At 47.0% G+C, this 19,883-nt stretch overlaps 1 protein-coding gene across 1 annotated transcript in view; it reads right to left on the reverse strand.

The window, feature by feature from the left end:
* The window catches only part of fhod1 (formin homology 2 domain containing 1), a gene marked incomplete at its 5' end in the record, with an annotated part of 77,224 nt that overhangs the window by 28,373 nt on the left and 28,968 nt on the right, over positions 1–19,883 (reverse strand). Inside the window, 10 exons of the mRNA XM_080539773.1 lie at positions 1,308–1,388; positions 5,172–5,273; positions 7,692–7,858; positions 7,973–8,125; positions 9,054–9,197; positions 9,447–9,541; positions 9,873–9,984; positions 11,943–12,037; positions 13,571–13,676; positions 13,935–14,002. Of these exons, the coding sequence (XP_080395899.1) occupies positions 1,308–1,388; positions 5,172–5,273; positions 7,692–7,858; positions 7,973–8,125; positions 9,054–9,197; positions 9,447–9,541; positions 9,873–9,984; positions 11,943–12,037; positions 13,571–13,676; positions 13,935–14,002 (1,123 nt within the window). The remainder of the gene's footprint in view (positions 1–1,307; positions 1,389–5,171; positions 5,274–7,691; positions 7,859–7,972; positions 8,126–9,053; positions 9,198–9,446; positions 9,542–9,872; positions 9,985–11,942; positions 12,038–13,570; positions 13,677–13,934; positions 14,003–19,883) is intronic.

The raw sequence follows: 19,883 nt of genomic DNA on the forward strand, positions 1-19,883 counted from the left end.
CTCCTCCTCCCCCCCCTCATCCCTCCATCTCTCCCTCATTCCTCTAAATGACTAACTATCATAATGATTTAAAATCACAACAGCACCTCCAAAAGCCACATTCTTTGGCCGTGGCGAAGCTGTACTCACCAAGAGTCCGTGGTGCCGGGCGGGAGAGAAGGAGGGAGAGAGGGAGGGAGAGAGGGAGCGCTGTAAAAGGAGAGAGAGGTTTTGGAGGAGAGGAATGTTGGAGGCCACAGCAGCAAGGAAAGAGATTAGGACCGCAGCCAAACATTATGAAGGAGGAGGAGGAGAGGAGGAGAGGAAACACACGTCAGAGAAACAGACAGAGGAGAAGAAGAGAGGGGGGGCGGGGAGATTTGGTGAGTTAGAGAGAGAGGGGATAGAGAGAGGGAGGGAGCGAGAGAGAGAGGGTGGGAGAGAGAGCGAGGGAGAGAGAGAGAGGGAGAGAGAGAGGGGGAGGGAGAGAGAGCGAGGGAGAGAGAGAGGGGGAGGGAGGGCAGGAGAGGCTGATGAGATTAGAGAGAGAGATAAGCGATAAATAAAACTACTTAGAGAAGGACAAGAGGAGTTAAAGTGAAGAAGTAAATAAAGGATAAATGATGGTGCGAGGAGACTGAATATTTCAGATACCACATCACCATATATCTATCCTTCAACAGGCTCTAATATATCACCCATCCTTGGCTGACCATCTAAAACTCCAGGAGAACAAAAATCTCGTTGTCCACCAAGAAAAACAATAACAATTGTCCATCTGACGTAATGTTATCAACCTCCAGACGACTTCTGGCTGAAGTTCACTCACAAACTGGTCACGTTTTTTTCTGTCTGGCTACCTTGGTGACACGTAACCATAGAGGGCAATAATAGAAGTATTACTACGTTACTAAGATCTACATTCATTACCATTGCCTCGTATAATACAAATCATATATTTTTTCCATAATGACAAACTGAGACGAAAGTATAAAATATCCTGTTTGCTGCTCCCAAATGTGTCATCACTTGATGTCATAAAAAAGAGAAATACAAGAACACTTTTACGAGCAGAGCACAGTGAACGGACATTTAATTCATTTTAATTTCTACTCAATGAAATTCCAAGACTTTTTAAAAATGAATTCCTCTCCTTTCCTAATAATTCTAGAGCATCCTAGAATTCTAGAACCTAATTGCTAGAGCCTAATTCTATAACTCTAGATCCTAATTCCAGAATTCTAGAGCCTAATTCTACAGAGAGACCCCTGGCAGGTAGAACCCCCCTCCCCCGTCCCCTGAGAGTGAAGGTTGGATGCGGTACTCACTTGAAACTCCTGTTCTCCTTCTGCTCCGGCTCCGCGACTGTGCTCTGCCTCTCTGGGGCTGACGCGTCTGTAGGAGAAGGGCTGTGGAGGGACGGGAGGGGAACACACACACACACACACACACACACACACACACAGAGACACACACAGAGACACACACAGAGACACACACAGAGACACACACAGAGACACACACAGAGACACACACAAGGACACACAGAGACAGAGACACACACACACACACACACACACACAGAGACACACACACACACACACACACAGTGAGCAACAGCCAAGGCGGTAGCAGAGAGAAGCAGCTTCAGCGCCTTCTCTCCAAACAACACTGTTTCCTGTCAGTCCTGTCCACTGAGACTGCTAAACAAGTGGGGGTGCAGAGTGTGTGTGTGGGGGGCTTGCCTTCTCTTCAGCACTGCACTGTTTGAGTCTTTTTTCCCCCAGTGTGTGTGTGTGTGTGTATGTGTGTGTGTGTGTGTGTGTGTGTGTGTGTGTGTGTGTGTGTGGGGTGGAGGGGGTGTGTCTGTTCCAACATTATGTCACTCACAGTAGCGGGTGTGCGTGTGTCTCCTTCCCCACTAAATGCTGAGTGATCGAGACGTTGAGCTATGCCCTGTCGCTTTCCAGAACCAGGACGTTTTAGCTCCATTTCTACACCTCATAAACAATGTTAGCCTAGCATCTAACCTAGCATCTAGCCTAGAATCTAGCCTAGAATCTAGCCTAGCGTCTAACCTAGCATCTAACCTAGCATCTAGCCAAGAATCTAGCCTAGCATCTAACCTAGCATCTAGCCTAGAATCTAGCCTAGCGTCTAACCTAGCGCCTAGCCTAGCGTCCCTGTCTTAACGTTACCCTAGCATCTAGTCTCACGGCCATCATCAGGGTTATGGTTAGGGTTAGACAACCCTAACCCACGTCAAATCCTCTGAATTTTAGCACAACAGAAAATCCTTAAACACAATAATACTTTAATTTTTTTTACTATGAAGCTAATGCAAATGTAAAGGTTTACGCTTCAGGTGTCGTTGGCATGTTAGTTGCTTTCAGGACAAGTTCATCTACTTTATTCTAATACTAATATATAATAACATGCCATTTACTTGACGCTTTTACCTGACTTACATTGCAATGAGTGAATACATTTCAGTGTAGGCTATATGGTCCCAGTGTGTGTGTGTGTGTGTATGTGTGTGTGTGTGTGTGTGTGTGTGTGTGTGTGTGTGTGTGTGTGTGGGGTGGAGGGGGTGTGTCTGTTCCAACATTATGTCACTCACAGTAGCGGGTGTGCGTGTGTCTCCTTCCCCACTAAATGCTGAGTGATCGAGACGTTGAGCTATGCCCTGTCGCTTTCCAGAACCAGGACGTTTTAGCTCCATTTCTACACCTCATAAACAATGTTAGCCTAGCATCTAACCTAGCATCTAGCCTAGAATCTAGCCTAGAATCTAGCCTAGCGTCTAACCTAGCATCTAACCTAGCATCTAGCCAAGAATCTAGCCTAGCATCTAACCTAGCATCTAGCCTAGAATCTAGCCTAGCGTCTAACCTAGCGCCTAGCCTAGCGTCCCTGTCTTAACGTTACCCTAGCATCTAGTCTCACGGCCATCATCAGGGTTATGGTTAGGGTTAGACAACCCTAACCCACGTCAAATCCTCTGAATTTTAGCACAACAGAAAATCCTTAAACACAATAATACTTTAATTTTTTTTACTATGAAGCTAATGCAAATGTAAAGGTTTACGCTTCAGGTGTCGTTGGCATGTTAGTTGCTTTCAGGACAAGTTCATCTACTTTATTCTAATACTAATATATAATAACATGCCATTTACTTGACGCTTTTACCTGACTTACATTGCAATGAGTGAATACATTTCAGTGTAGGCTATATGGTCCCAGCGAGAATCGAACCCACAACCTAAGCGTTGTTAGCGCCATGCTCTACCAACTGAGGACCACCTGTCCTACCTACCTAATACTACATCTACCATCTACTGCCACTTCGGTGCAATACTCACACTGTTTCTGTTATTTGTATTGTTTCTATTATTTTGATTATTTCTATTATTATATTGCTCAATTGCCTCTTTTCTTATTTGTTTTCTTTTTATAACTATTGCCATTTTGTTTTTTCTCTCGCTGCTGCAATGTCGAGGAACTGAAGCCTACGAATGTTACTCTCTTATACTCGTATAATCGGATGTAACAATAAACTTCACTCATCTGTGCTGAAACGACAGAAGCAGCTAAAACAATGTTGAAAATAGCAGCTGGGACAGAGTGGCTGGTGGTGCTATGACAACAGTAGGTTGTTTGTTTGTGTTTGGGAGCGGTCCAGACCCACAGAAACACATTTAGTCACATAGCCACTTCTGAGAACATAGTGCTGTATCAGGGCAGACTGCAGTGCCAACAGATTTTAAGATTGTTTTAATTGGGGGGGGGGGGGGGGGGGGGCGTAATGAGGGAACAGCATATCAACAACAGCCAAGGTGCAGGGAAATCTCTTGATGTAGCAAAATAGGCATAAAATATGACCTATATATTTCAGGAGAAACCAAAACACTTCAACCAACCTTGCTGGAATTCGATCCCTGGAACTAACAAGGTTGTGAGCACTTCCAACAAACCTTGCTGTGTTCTAGAACCCAGATTACAATTCTAGAACCCTATATTCTAGAACCCAGACAGCAGCCTACCTAGCAACCCTATATTCTAGAACCCAGACAGCAGCCTACCTAGCAACCCTACATTCTAGAACCCAGACAGCAGCCTAACTAGCAACCCTACATTCTAGAACCCGGCCCGTCGCTTAGGAACCTCTCGGCCAGTCTGACATCAGCTCAGAGAGAAAAGGAAGGAAACTAAAGTGTTTTTCTCCAGGGCCACCAGAGTGTGGACAGGGACAGGGCAGTGTACAAGCCCTCTTCAGTGGCCCAACAACACTAATCCTGTCCTCTCAAAAGAGTCCTTTAATTAGCCGCAGCGCCGGCTCTGCCACTCTCACCACTCTTTAATAGGGCTGCTACACTGCCAATGGATGGAAGCACAGAGGAAGAAACAGTGGCAATTTGTGAGGCGCCGCCGCCATTGAAATGGGAAATCGTGTTGTTGTTGTTCGTTCTGAACCACGTGATTGGGCGAGGGAACGTTCCGTTTTTTCGATGGAAGGAGAGATGGACACACTGGCATACTGCCGTGCTGATTGGTCAGTGCTTGTCGACGACATCTGTGTATTGTACCGCAAGAACTACAGAACGACTAAGAACAAAAATCAAACCTGTTTTGACCAAAACTGCTTTTTTTCGTTGTATAGTACTTGTACTTTGCGATGACAATAAAGTTGAATCTAATCTAATCTAATGTGTTGGCATATTAACACACAGGCCGATATAAGGATTAGGGTCGAGTCAATGAGGAGCAGGTGCCTCTAAGATAGCAGGCTACAGGATACCCAAATGGAAGATTTGTGAGTATGAATCTGTGAGGTGTTAGTGTTAGTGGCTTCGTCTCAAAATGGCTGCCTCCCTTTTCCTTGTGTCTTTTCCTTCGTGATGATCACTGATCTGGCAGGACGTGGGACAGGCTAAGCTGTCTGCTGAAGCCTATCCAGTCCTTTCATCCATCAGTGGTCCCCATACAGTCCAGGAGTTTGTTTTCATGATGTTTTAATCATGATGTCAGGAAAAAAAATCAAATATCAAAGAAACTAAATTCTATTTCTGTGGTACCCCACTTAGACACAGGAAGTAGACACAGGAAGGTAGCCATGGAGACGCAGCCATTGGGTGAGTGAGAGAGGTCAGAGTTCAGAGGTCAGAGGTCAAGACGGTTGGGGAGTAACAGACCTGGCGGAGGGCTCCTCAGTGATGGACCCCTTCTTGTTAAACAACCTGGACCTTCTAGACAACCCCAGAGCAGACATGTGGTGGCTGAGGAAAGACCGCCCCCTAGTGGATCCACCGGGAGAGTGTGTGTGAGAGAGAGAGAGAGAGAGAGAGAGAGAGAGAGAGAGAGAGAGAGAGAGAGAGAGAGAGAGAGAGAGAGAGGGAGGGGGAGAGAGGGAGGGAGGAAACAATGGGGGTTATATAAGAAAGGAGGGTTAAACACCAACCCAGAGAGAGAGAAAGGGGGAGAGAGGGAGGGGGAGAGAGAGAGAGGGAGGGAGGGAGGAAGACAATACCAGCAGGCGGTCCAGAGGAAAGAATAGCATCCCACAAACCCCCAAATCCATAAATAGGCATGCACCAGGGAGGAGAGAAAGAGAGAGAAGAAAAGGTATAAAAATGGAAAAAAGCACAAAGCACAGTCCTGCAGCTGTGTGTAAACAGTCTAGCCTGTTGCTAAAGTACATAGAATGTCAGACAGAAAAAGGAACACGTTCTTCCAAACGCGACATGAGCGAACATGAGCTGAATCAGACAAAGCATCTGCAATGGCCAGACTGAACTGAGCGCACAGTAAGCTCAAGCAGTCAATCTGCTGAAGCTGCAAAAAATATAAAATAAAATAATTTAAAAGGGCAGCCAAAGCATCTATGGTGATGGTCGTAGAAGTGAGCCAGGGAACCAAGCTGCTGAACGACCCTCTGCTTAATCATCTCTAATGATAGTTGATGAGATGAAACTTGAGACTACACACAAACACACAGGCACACAGGCACACACACACACACACACACACAATCAAACTGACAGAGACTGACAGATAGAAACAAACTCTGAACAAAACTAGGTCCACTTTGTGGTTGTCCAGAGCCTCTCTCTCTCCCTCTCTCTCCCTCCCTCTCTCTCTCCCTCTCCCTCTCCCTCTCTCCCTCTCCCTCTCTCCCTCTCCCTCTCTCCCTCTCACAGAAGAAGAGAATTCCTCTAGGTTGAACTAAGAGAAAAGCGGTTTCCAAATAAAACATTTACTCTCTCTCTCCTCTCTGCACACCAGGGCCAGTCAGCTGAATAAAATGTTTTCCTCTCTGGCCAGGCAGGGTCTATACTTGGAAAGGAACGTAGCGATCTGGGCCGTTAGCGAGGAGCCGGGGGGGAACGCTGCCAGGAGGACTTCTCGACTCATACCTGTCCTACATCCATCCTCGGACGCCACCGTACTAACCTAAGGTGGAGACGACTAACCTGTGGTGGAGGGGAGGCTGTGGTGCAGGGGGTAGAGCAGGCTTATCTAATGATTGCAAGGTTGGCAGATCGGTGGTTCAAACCCTTGGGCCAAGACACTGAACCCCAAATTGCTCCCAATGAGCGGGCGGTCTGGCGCCTTGCACGGTAGCTTGCCACCATTGGTGTGTGAATGTGTGTGTGAATGGGTGAATGAGAGGCCATTGTAAAGCGGTTTTGGAATAAGGAGCTATATAAGTCAGTCCATTTACCCTGAGGTGGAGGGGACCTCCTCTACAGACTCCTCTAAGCCAGCTAAGAACCTCCTTTTTTTGCACTACTACTACGTAGATTTCCCATTGACCTACAGATCCTAAGAACTAAGTGGAGCTGGATGGGACACACCCTCAGTCACTACTTTTGTACGTCGTAACAATGACAATAAAATGTAATCTAGTCTAATCTCCTCTACAGACACAGCCAGCTCAGAACCTCGGCTCATGTACATGTGTGCCTTCATATCTTGACGTGTCTTGTACATGGACCGCTGTATACAATGTCACACACACACACTCACTCACTCACTCACTCACTCACTCACTCACTCAAACGCACGCACGCTGGAGAGATGAGACTACAGCTAAAGCTCATCTCACACTCTGTCTACTGAACCACCAGATAACATCCACAGCTGATCTCCCTGCCTCTCCACTTCTGGTCACCAGCATAACACCAAATCTAACATGTGTATTAAAGGGACAGAGTGTGCTGTTGCTGTTTTTGAGAGTTTGAATGGGGCTCCTCCACTCCTCACAGGAACAATGTATCCTGTATGGAGCTTCTGTCCTGCTGTATAAACAGTGAGAGAATGACTGGAGCTGAACAGATGACTGTTTTCCCTACCGCGGTGCAACCACACGATGGGTCAACACTGGGGGGGGGGGGGGGGGGGGGAGTCTGAGTCAGCAGCTTGTTCTTTCACTACACTGCCCCCTAGAGGACGAAGAGGCACACTGCAAGCCAGAAACACACCAAGGCACAAGAGCAAAACAAACTATTTTCGGATTTTCGACTAATCTCATCTTGGCCAAGAGAGACTGAACCTGAACTTTATTTTCCTCTGATTGTTTCCATGCGAGTTGGACATGCTCAGCTCGAGAAGCGCTTTTCAGCCGTGAACATGCTTAGAGGCGACTGCAGTGGGGGGCCATGCGCGGGTGGGCGAACAACAACAGACATTGAAATGAGATCCACCACACTTACGGGCTCGAGGGCCTCTTCTGTTCCTCAGAGGCTGCTGTACCGTTGCTGGCCACCGGGGGCGGTATAGGAGAGGATCTCTGAGATCCCGAGGGGCTGGAGGTGGAGGAGAGGGGGAGGGGGGAGGGGGTACGAGGCTCCGAGGGCAGGGGGGAGGTGGTCCTGGGGCTCTGGGAGGAGCAGGAGGAGGAGGGGGAGTATGGGGAGAGAGGGGAGGTGGTGGAGGGAGAGAGGGGGGAGGTGGAGGAGGGAGAGAAGGGGTTGGAGAGGGCGGAGGAGGGGGGAGAGGTGGAGAGGATGTCCGGGGGTATCGGGGTGGATGAGCGGCGGCTCCTCCTGCCCTCCTGCTCGCCGGCCGAGGCCTTCCGCCTCTCCTTCCGGACCGTTCCGGTGGCGGACACCTCGTCCCCCACGCCGTCCTCGTTCTTCAACGCCGTCTGCACACGAGAGACGGGGACAGAGTCAGGAATCAGGGAGTCAAGAGTCAGAGAGAGTCAGGAGTCAGAGAAAGAGTCAAGAGTCAGGGAGAGCTCCATACATAATCTAAGTCAGGGTTGCCAACTGTCAGGCTTTTTTTATTTAACCAGCAGGTCCATTGAGATGAAAATCTCTTTTTCGAGGGAGACCAGGCCAAGATGGCACACCAGTACAAGTACAAAGCTGTCACCTTCAGCGTTGCGCTCTCACGCCGTCCAAACAGTTCTCACGCGACAGCTTCAGAGATGAACATATGTGTGGTGGCCTGGGAAAACCCGTCGGATGTCGCTGGCGTTCGTTTGTGGCAAAGAGCAAAAATAGACGGAAATCGCGATTTTGGCGATTTTGATATTATGTGGTATTCTAGTACTTTGAACTCCATACTACATTATGGTGAATAAACATTTTAAGAAAACAAAAGAGAAAGTACTTGTTTTATACCGACGAGGCGAGCAGACTAACACCGCATCACAAGCAGACAAACGAGACCGGCCGATCTGCATAGGCTCCTCCCCCGACCCGGAGGAGAAAGGAGTCGGGGGCAGCATGGCGGCAGCATTTCTTACCTTTCACTTTTTTTGACATGATACATTAAAATGCTCATAACTTTTTAAAATAAAGGGCTATCTCAGTCATTCAACCAGTTATGAATAGCTGAGAACTTCTAATTTATGGAAATATTAAAAAATGAAAATGTCAAAATGCCACTATGTGAAGGGTTTTCCCAGGCCACCACACAGATTACTATTACCTCGTAGACAGTGTGTGTGTTTGACATTGAAAACGGTATGGTGTATGTTTACCTATAATTACCTTGTATATATTATTATTATTACCTCATATATATATATGTATTATTACCATATATATTATTATTATTATGATTACCTCGTAGGCGGTGAACTGGCGTTTGAGCTCCGGCTCTGTGCCCTTGTTGCTCATGTGCTTCTGCATGATCTGCTCTATGCCCTGCTGCTCCAGAGAGTCCGCCATGTCATAGAACGAGTCCTGGTCTGGCAACGCCGCCAGCGTCTGGGAGATCAATCAATCAATAAAACAATCAATCACATTTGATCATATGGTCCTCTGTGGCTCAGTTGGTAGAGCAAGGCGCTAACAACGCTTAGGTTGTGGGTTCGATTCCTGCTGGGACCATATATACAAAAAAAAGTATGCATCACATTATGCCAAATAAACATAAACACACACATTCACACAACATAAACACACACACACATTCACACGACATAAACACACACATTCAGCCACTGCAGTGTGTACCTTGTTGATGAGGGTCATGGTGAAGGTGAGCAGCTCTGTGTCTGATCCGTTCCTCTCCTCTAAGATCTCAGTCAGGTACGTCCAGGGGTTCACACCTTGACAACAACCACATAAACACTCAGTAATGCCTGATATACACACACACACACACACACACACACACACCCCTGGACATGACGCTGGTAAGTCGCAAGGAGATGACAGCAAGCCCTGGCCTTATCACTTGGCAATGTGGGCCTGTGTGGGTGTGTGTGTGTGTGTGGCTGAGTGTGTGTGTGTATGTGTGTATATGTGTCTGCGTCTGTGTGTGTGTGTGTGGCTGAGTGTGTGTGTGTGTGTGTGTGTCTGTCTGCGCGTGTTTGTGTGTATCTGTGCATACGTGTGTGTGTGCATATGTGTGTGTGTGTGTGTGTGTGTCTGGCCCACCTCTCTTGCCATCCACAGTGTTGACAGCCTGGATGAGCAGTGGGCTGTTGGACTCTGTGTACTCCACGAACACGATCAGCAGCTTCAGGGCCGTCTTCACCACCAGACGAGACTGAGGACGACACGGTGAACACCCACAGTTACACACCGCCGCCACTAGTGGGCGATCACACACCTCAAACAATGGCTGTGGGGCTGCCATCGTCCAACGATAACAATGTGCAGTCAGTGTCCAAAAAAAGCTCAGTTTTCCCCTGGTGATAACTCTTGTGAGATGCGATCGTTGCGGTGTTGTGTTGTCTGCGTATCCATGGCGATTTCAATTTGCATCATCATACATCAAAGTTTACGATTGCGTAATGTCTGCGTTTATTTACCAACCGTCGCTGTCACATACAGTTCTCTGGAACCTCGACGTCTGGACCTCAACAGTGACATTGTCTTACACAATGCAGAGTTCTCTGTGAGAACTGTGTCAGTCAGTACTTTTCTACTTCATCTAGTTCTACTTTCACTGTAACACAGATTCATCTTCCACATCTGCTGCTTTCACTTCTCTGTTAGAGAGGAAAGGGACAGTATTTTCTACCCTGTTGGTTACAGCCTGGTTAACCAAGCTGAAAGGGACGTTTTTCACTGTCCTGGTGCCCCGCTGGTGGAACGAGCTTCCCACTGCTGTCAGTCACTACCTATATTCAGCCGTAGATTGAAGACCTCCATCTCTTCAGGCTACACCTTAACTGTCCCTCCTCAATACCTCTTCGTCCCCTCTACCCCCCCAGTACAGTTTCTCTACTGTAAATACATTAATAATAATAAATAAAATAAAAAACTTCTATGATTAATAATTCTTCCTTCTTCCAGCATTGTGACTGCCAATGACCCCTGGTCCTAGCATAGATTTCCTTTTCTTATGATGACCGATGGATAGGCTGCATTTCGTTGTCTGGTATTTGAACTCTGCAATGACAATAAAGTTGAACCTAATCTAATATAATCTAATCTAGATTATTCGCTTATTTCCCTCATTTACTTACACAAAAGTTATTTGTTGCAAGTCGCTTTGGATCAAGGCATCTGCTAAATGCCAAAAATGTAAAATCTCATGTGAGATCTCATGTGTACTGACAGTCTAATAGACTACGGGTAGATACAGATACAGTTAATAAAGGATAACCTAATTTCATCCCACATCATGTACTCAAATATTACACAATGGAGTTGTGTGAGGACCTGATAGGATGAAATTGGGTTATATTTTATAATCTGTTTATAGTCTGTGCCAAAATATGTTTCACATCACATGCTCCAAGGTGAAAAGGACACATCAACAAGTACATTGCGTCAGTCGTTCCACACGGTATCAATCCTACTGCAAGAGCCATTAGTCCATAGTCCCCTGGTCAGTGAGGCCACCTTCAACTGACACTGCACATGCAGCCCTTTTAAATACATACACTGCAAAAAGTAAATCTAAGTAAGATTATATATCTTAAATTAAGGCATTATGCTTGTTTTTTGTCTGACTGCACTAGTTTTAAGATATTTCTTACATGTTTTTAAAAATATTGGCAAGTGAAATCTTCCTGTTCTGTTCGCAGATAATTTTGCTTATTTTAAGTAATATTTCCCCTATTTTATTGCTTTTTTCCTTGTTTTTGAGAGCTGACTTTTTGCAGTGTAAGCACATTGTCTCCTATCTGGTCTGTGCTGTTGTCATATGTCCTTTGCACTCGGTGCCTTTCCATGTTTGTGATGCATAACATAGCTCTCCCAAAGTAGCAGTAAAGGCTCAAACACTGCCTCCATTTCCACGCTGACGCTAACCTCCCAAGTCGCTGTCTGCTTGACACCAACGTATCATTTGTTTCCGAGCTTTAAATAGCTCTCATGGTTCTAAAGTAAGCGTTTTTTTAATCGGACCCGATGGCGATGTGTAATGGCGGTGTGTTGTGATTGGCTGATGCGGTGTGTGATTGTGTTGTGATTGGCTGAGGCGGTGTGTGATTGTGTTGTGATTGGCTGAGACGGTGTGTAACCACCGGTGGTCGTGTCCCGGGCCGTGCTCACCAGGCTCCCAGTGAGGGTGTAGAGCCACTGGACGGTCTCGTTGTGGTTGATGACGCCGTTCATCCCGTCCACAAACAGCATGATCTGGCTGAGGGCTGGAGAGAGGGAAGGAGGGAGGGAGGGAGGCAGGGGGGGAAGGAGGCAGGGATAGACGGAGAGAGAGGGAGGAAGGGATGGAGGGAAGGAGTGAGAGGGACGCAGGGAGAGAGGGAAGAGGGAGAGAGGGAGAGAGAGAGGGAAGGAGGGAGAGGGAGGGAGGGAGGGAAGGAGAGAAAGAGAGAGGGGGGAAGAGAGAGAGAAGGAAGGAGTGAGAGGGACACAGGGAGAGAGGGAAGGAGGGAGAGAGAAAAAGAGAGAGAAAGGGAGAGAGGGGGAAGGAGTGAGAGGGATGCAACGAGGGAGGGAGAAAGAGAGGGAGGGGGAGAGAGAAGGAGTGAGAGGGACACAGGGAGGGAGAGAGAAAGAGAGAGAAAGAGAGACAGAGGGGAGAAAGAGAGAGAGACAGAGTTAAACAAGCTGAACACAACCAGCCCTGTAGAGGTTAAGACCACTGTGGCTCCCAGAGGCCTGTGAACAGTAGCAGCAGCAGCAGCAGCACCCCAGGGGTCAAAGGTCACAGAGGCGATACCCCTGATCCCTCTGGTGGTCTGCTCTCCAGGTAGAACCCAACCCTGCGTAGGAAACCCCTCGCATCCATATAAGGACTCAAACCAAAACACACAAACCTGGATCACTCAGAAAAATAAATAGAGAGAAAGCACAAGAGAGAGAGAGAGAGAGAGAGGGAGGGAGAGAGAGAGAGAGAGAGAGAGAGAGAGAGAGAGAGAGAGAGAGAGAGACAGAGACAGAGACAGAGAGCGAGCGAGTGAGAGAACAGACCAAGAGCAGGTTTTCATCAACAGAAGCTTCCAGAACTTCAGCAGCAGGGTAATATACGTGTCAACCCTGATCCAGCTCCCTCCCAGAGGCTGCTGCTGCTGATTGTGTCCCGCCACGCTGTGGTCTCGTGAAGTCAGCGCTGCAGGGAGATCCTGCTGTGCGGAGGCTTAAGATAGACAGAGATATAAAACCCCAGGGTTGGCTTTTCCACTCAGAGCGGTCGGGGCTTTTCATTGCACCATAAGTGGCCCTCTGCAACAGTCTGCACAGCAGCAGCGGCGGAGCGTCCAGAGGCTCGGCTGTTGACTTTGGCGAGAGGAGAGGAAAAGCAGGAACACATGCTCACATGGACTCTCTCTTCCTCTCCTCTCCCTGCCCCACTCCTCCTCTCCTATCCCCTCCTCTCTCATCCTCTTCTCTCCTCACCCTGCACCACTCCTCTTCTCTCCTCCTTTCCTCTGCTCCCCTCCCCTCCTCTCCTCTCCTCTCCTCTCCCTGCCTCCCTCCCTCTTCCTCTCCTCTTCTCTCCTCTCCCTGCCCCACTCCTCTCCCTGCCTCACTCCTCTTCTCTCCCCTTCCCTCCTCCCCTCTCCTCTCCCCCTCCCCTATCTATAGCCCTTTCCCTCCAGCCAGCCACAGGCACCAGTGCATCAGAACCTCAGATGAGGCCGATGATGAGTTACCCCCACCCCCCTCCCAGCCTGGTGTTCTGGAGGTTCAGATTCTGTCTATAACCCTGCTGCTCTGACCTCTCAGGATGTAGTTCTGGTAGTTGTGGTCGGCCTCTGCCCCGACCTTGATGAAACATGTCAGACCCTCAGAGTTCACGAACTCCGGGACGAGATCTTTGTCGTCCTGCGGGGAGACAGACACACGGACGATACAGTTAGAAAGATCATCATTAGGTCATTGACATAAACAACAGACTCATTCCCTTTCCAGACTCCACAGAGAAACCTGTGATTTATGACTGAACGGGACAGATATGGGACATCAAAAATAAAATAAAGCGACTTTCCTTCTGTGTTGTGATTGTCTTGTGATTTGGTGTTCTTAACGTTATCCACCTGGATGAAACACTGTAAGGGTTAAATACAATTAAATGAAACACACCTGGAAGAGCTGCTTCAGGGAGAACAGGGAACGCCGGAGCTCCGGTCCGTGGGAGTTGTACAGCTTTTCTACAAAGAAGAAAAAAGAAGAAAAAGAAGAGAAGAGAGAGATTAAAATAACACGCTTAATAACAATGCTCAAATTATGACGGAATATATATAATCTAATCATCATACTGTAGCAATCATCCAATTATCGTCGGCCCACGTTCAAGGAGATAATGGTATACACTGATACGGAAATGTACACGCAAGGCACTCTGGGATATACAGTTCAAGGTCTGTCTGTATATTAAAGGTGAGTGATTACATTTCAAATGCTCCCAACAATAACCTGCACTACAAATTGTTTCTGAGTGAACCTTATTGCCTTTGACGTCTAAACTCACTGAACACTTTATTAGGAACACCTGTACACCTTGTCATTCATTCAGGTGGTGTAATGGTGTGGTGGGATGTTTTCTTGGCACACTTTGGGCCTGTTAATACCAAACAACCATCGCTTGAATGCCACAGCCTATTTGAGTATTGTTGCTGACCATGTGCATCCCTTCATGGCCACAATGTACCCATCTTCTAATGGCTACTTCCAGCATGATAATGCACCATGTCACAAAGCAAAAGTCTTCTCAAACTGGTTTCATGAACATGACAATGAGTTCAGTGTTCTTCAGTGACCTTCCCAGTCACCGGATCTGAATCCAATAGAACACCTTTGGGATGTGATGGAACGGGAGATTCAAGATGCACAGCTTGAAAATGCGCCTGAAACACCTGCAGGAATTGGAATTTCATGATGCAATCATGTCTTCATGGACCAGCATCTCAAAGGAAAGTTTCCAACATCTTGTGGAATCAATGCCACGAAGAATTGAGGCTGTTTTAAGAGCAGAGGGTTCAGTGAGTGTGTCTTCTCCATAAACCCATCTGGGTGACAAGCTGTGTATCATCTCTCCAGTTCTACTTAACAGAAGCTTGAGAATTGTCCTGCAGGGAGTCAAGCTGGGTTCAGAGTGCGAGTCAGAGCATGCCACACACAGAGAGAGAGAGAGAGAGAGAGAGAGAGAGAGAGAGAGAGAGAGAGAGAGAGAGAGAGAGAGAGAGGGATGAGAGGATCACACACAGACATAGAGAGGGATGAGTGGATCCCACAGAGAGAGAGAGAGAGAGAGAGAATCACACACAGAGAGAGAGAGAGGGATGAGGGTCACACACAGAGAGAGAGAGAGAGAGAGAGAGAGGGATGAGAGGGATGAGAGAATCACACACAGAAAGAGAGAGAGAGAGGGATGAGAGGATCACACACAGAGAGAGAGAGAGAGAGAGGGATGAGAGAATCACACACAGAAAGAGAGAGAGAGAGGGATGAGAGGATCACACACAGAGAGAGAGAGAGAGGGATGAGAGAATCACACACAGAAAGAGAGAGAGAGAGAGAGAGAGAGGGATGAGAGGATCACACACAGACAGAGAGAGAGGGATGAGAGGGTCACACACAGAGAGAGAGAGAGAGAGGGATGAGAGAATCACACACAGAAAGAGAGAGAGAGAGAGAGAGAGAGGGATGAGAGGATCACACACAGAGAGAGAGAGAGGGATGAGAACCACCATCCTCCCATCTAAACAACTGTCACAAACATAAGAAGATGGAGCCGCAGTTACACACACACACACACACACACACACGCACGAGCGCACACACAGACACACACAAACACACACAAACACACGTCACCGCAGGCGTGGTCTCGGCCCATAAACCAAGCCTGGCTTCCCGACACCGCTCACGCTCACTGTCACCATGGAGACCAACAACCTCTAAACACTCCATGATGACATCAGACTGTAGAACGTGTGTGTATGACTGTTGACTGCTCAGTCAGGAGATTTATTAGGGTATTTAAAACATTACTACTGTATACCAGATCATAAATCGTCATCATCATCATCATGTATCATATATATCTTATCTTATCACCATTTGAGCTTCTGGTTAGATGCTAAACTGCATTTCGTTGTCTGGTACTTGTACTCTGCAATTACCTTCTTTTTTTTTAAAGTATTTTGTGGGGCAGTCCCACTCATATTATTCATTTTATTGGATAGAGATAGTGAAGGTAGACAGGAAAGTAAGGAGGAGAGGGCATGTCAGCAGGGCATGGGCCGGATTCGAACCCATGTCGACATGACCGTAGACCACAGTGGTAGACCACTGGACCACCCCAGGCCATGACAATTACCTAATTCATCTAAGAATCTAATCTAATCTAATCAAATAACAACAATCTGTTTTCAATCTGCGCAGTTCCAACTCTCTGGTTTTACCACCCTGTCACCTTTCACCAGAATGACGTTACGACGTTGTTGTTATGCCAACAACATCCTGGCAGTAAAGTTATCGGTTAAAGAGGCTAAAAGGGGAGGAAGATCAAACCCGCAGGCACTTAACAACATCCCTTTAAATCAGAAGACGACTGTTGGCTTTTCCATAACGGAATGCAAACACTTCCTGTTTGTCCCTCCTCTGTGAGGTCACAGCCCCGCTGGTGTTTGTTGTGAGTATAGAGATTGACGTGAGAAAGAGGGAGATCGAGCTCTGAGGTAAATAAAGGAGTACATAGATAGATAGATAGATAGATAGACAGAGTCGTCACAGACAGAGGCACAGACAGACACAGACAGAGAGACAGACAGACAGAGACAGACAGAGACAGACAGACACACACACACACACAGAGACACAGACAGACAGACAAACAGATATACAGACAGACACACAGATATACAGACAGACACACAGACACACACACACAGACAGACAGACAAACAGATATACAGACAGACACACAGACACACAGACAACCCGTTTTTGAACCCTGAGGGGAAACGAAGGCGTTACAGCAGCTCACACCACACACAACAACAAAATACAGTGACAATTGAATAATAGAGTCAAATAAAAAATGTAAATAGATACATGATATACAATAACAACAGTCCAGTATGATTTAACATCCCCCAGCCTGACTCTGATCACCCTTAATCGAGCCAGCCAGAGGAGGAGTTGTACGGTCAACAAGAAGATAAGTAACTAATCTATAGTACCAATAAATATTTACGACAGAGGAATGTCACAAGGTGATGGAACCATGTTGGAATGTTAACCATGCTGGAACTATGACGGTTCAGCCACAACACCACCCCTTCGCCACGCTTGGTTGAATTATTATAATAATATCATTATCATCATACACTTATATAGTAAATTACCTCTGAGCTATCTCAGTAGACTGCGAAACTCTCAGGGCATAGTGTACATCGTGATGACTCTCGGTGAGAATGACCCTCGGTGAGAACAACACACTGTAATTACACGCTGTAGTCGCTAGGCAACATACAACACAGCTCAGTGGAGGGGCACCTGTATACACCTGTGTCTGTCCAGGACACGTCACGACATTCTGCACACCTTGATACCTTGAACACCAGGGCTCCTGATAACAGAAGACGATGACTCAGCAGAGGAGTGTTTAGGTGACGTAGGTTACACATAATGGACGATAAATGGACTGCACTTATATAGAGCCTTATTCTAAAGCCCTTTACAATAGAGTCTCTTTCACCACACATTCACACAGACATTCACACACACATGGCGGCGAGCTACCATGCAAGGCACCGGCCTGCTCCTGGGGAGCAATTTGTGGTTCAGTGTCTTGCCCAATGACACTTCGACACGTGGCCAGCCAGGGATCGAACCGCCGAACTGCCGACACACACACACACACACACACACACAGCGTATTTATGTGACGTAGGTTACACATCAAGCCAGGAGGACTCCACATGTAGAGCACTGTAGCCTCCCGGTCAGTGCCTTAGGCAGGAAGGAAGGGGGGGATGGGGGAGGAAGTGGGGGAGCAGTCGTACAGGTCAGGGAGGGTTCATCAGAGTTGGGACACAACTTCCGCTAGGCTAGGCCTAGGCTACATCACAGCTAATAATAATAATAATAATAATAATAATAATAATAATAATAATATATGCCATTTAGCTGACGCTTTTATCCAAAATTACTTGCATTGCAGTGAGTAAATAAATGTTTCGCTATATATGGACACAGTAGAAATCAAACCCACAATCTAAGTGTTGTTAGCTCTGTGCTCTACAACTGAGCCACAGAGGACCCCAGCTACAGAACACAGGACTCTCCACCAGGGTTAGGGTTATAGGATGGTTATATGATGGTTATATGACGGACAGATACATAAACAGGCGTGAGAATTCAAACTCAAACAGACAATCAGTTCTCTGTGGAGAGTGGACCCTCTCCTGCCTGCTGTCCCTGGCCTGGCTGGGTAGAGCAGTGATGTTGTGACGGTTATATGATGGTTACTTGACGGTTATATGACGATTATATGATGGTTATGACGGTTATTTGACTGTTATATGACTGTTATTTGACGATTATATGACGATTATATGACGGTTATTTGACGGTTATATGACGGTTATTTGCGACGGACAACCGACCGTTACCCAGAATTCCCTGACCGTCATAGCCCTACGCCGTGGTAGAAACAAGGTGGGTAAAGGTCGGACACTGGAGAAAATGACGAACGCTAACGTCATTTTCATAAAAAGGCGGTTAAGCGCTATTGCTTTTTCCCTCCACATCACTGCTCTACCCAGCCGGCCCAGAGACAGCCCGGTACAGCTGACTGAGAACTAATTGTCTGTTAGAGTTTGAGTTCTCACGCCTGTTTATGTATCTGTCTATTTTGGGTCTTCCTTCAAAACAAACACAGTATCATGCGTTCGTTGAGGAAGGATCAGAGTTGGCCTCTGGTACAGATCACTGTTCTGTTGAAAGCTTTATCCCCGAAAAACCTTTATCCCCAAAAAACCTTTATCCCAAAAAAACTTTCCCATGTACCAAGAATCACCACCATATCCTGGCTAGGTCGATCAGGGTGATCAGAGTCAGGCTGGAGGATGTTCAAACCTACTGCATAAGGTTTTCAGATGTCTATTAGGTCTCTCTTTATTTTATTTTGTATTTTATTAAGTGTGCTTAGTTAGCCCGGCCCCTGGGTGAGCTAGAGAAACGCGGTCTTCGCCGGGGATGCAGTGGAGTGGCCCGGGGGGGGGGGGGCACTTCAATTTCCACAGGAATTGTCCACAGTCTAGGTTTACCTGATGTAGTGGTTATTATGTTATTAATAATGTTATTGTTGTATTTTACTTTATGTTGTTGTTTGGCTGCAGTAACACCTGAATTTCCAATCGGGGATCAATAAAGTATCTATATCTATCTATCTATCTATCTCCAGTCTCAGTCTCAGCCCCAGTCATATCCATTCCCAGTACCAGTCATATCCATTCCCAGTCCCAGTCCCAGTCATATTCATTCCCATTCCCAGTCCCAGTCATATCCATTCCCATTCCCAGTCCCAGTCATATCCATTCCCAGTCATATCCATTCCCAGTACCAGTCCCAGTCATATCCATTCCCAGTACCAGTCCCAGTCATATCCATTCCCAGTACCAGTCCCAGTCATATCCATTCCCAGTCCCAGTCATATCCATTCCCAGTACCAGTCATATCCATTCCCAGTCCCAGTCATATCCATTCCCAGTACCAGTCATATCCATTCCCAGTACCAGTCATATCCATTCCCAGTACCAGTCATATCCATTCCCAGTACCAGTCATATCCATTCCCAGTCCCAGTCATATCCATTCCCAGTCCCAGTCATATCCATTCCCAGTACCAGCCCCAGTCATATCCATTCCCAGTCCCAGTCCCAGTCCCAGTCATATCCATTCCCAGTCCCAGTCCCAGTCATATCCATTCCCAGTACCAGTCATGGCTGATCACTGTGAGAGATTAGTGTTTTCGGACAGGAAGCCTCTTGAAGAAAACTGAATTGTTTCATAGGAAACAACA

The sequence above is a fragment of the Nansenia antarctica genome (genome assembly GCF_963989245.1).
Source record: "Nansenia antarctica genome assembly, chromosome: 9".
NCBI lineage: Eukaryota > Metazoa > Chordata > Actinopteri > Argentiniformes > Microstomatidae > Nansenia > Nansenia antarctica.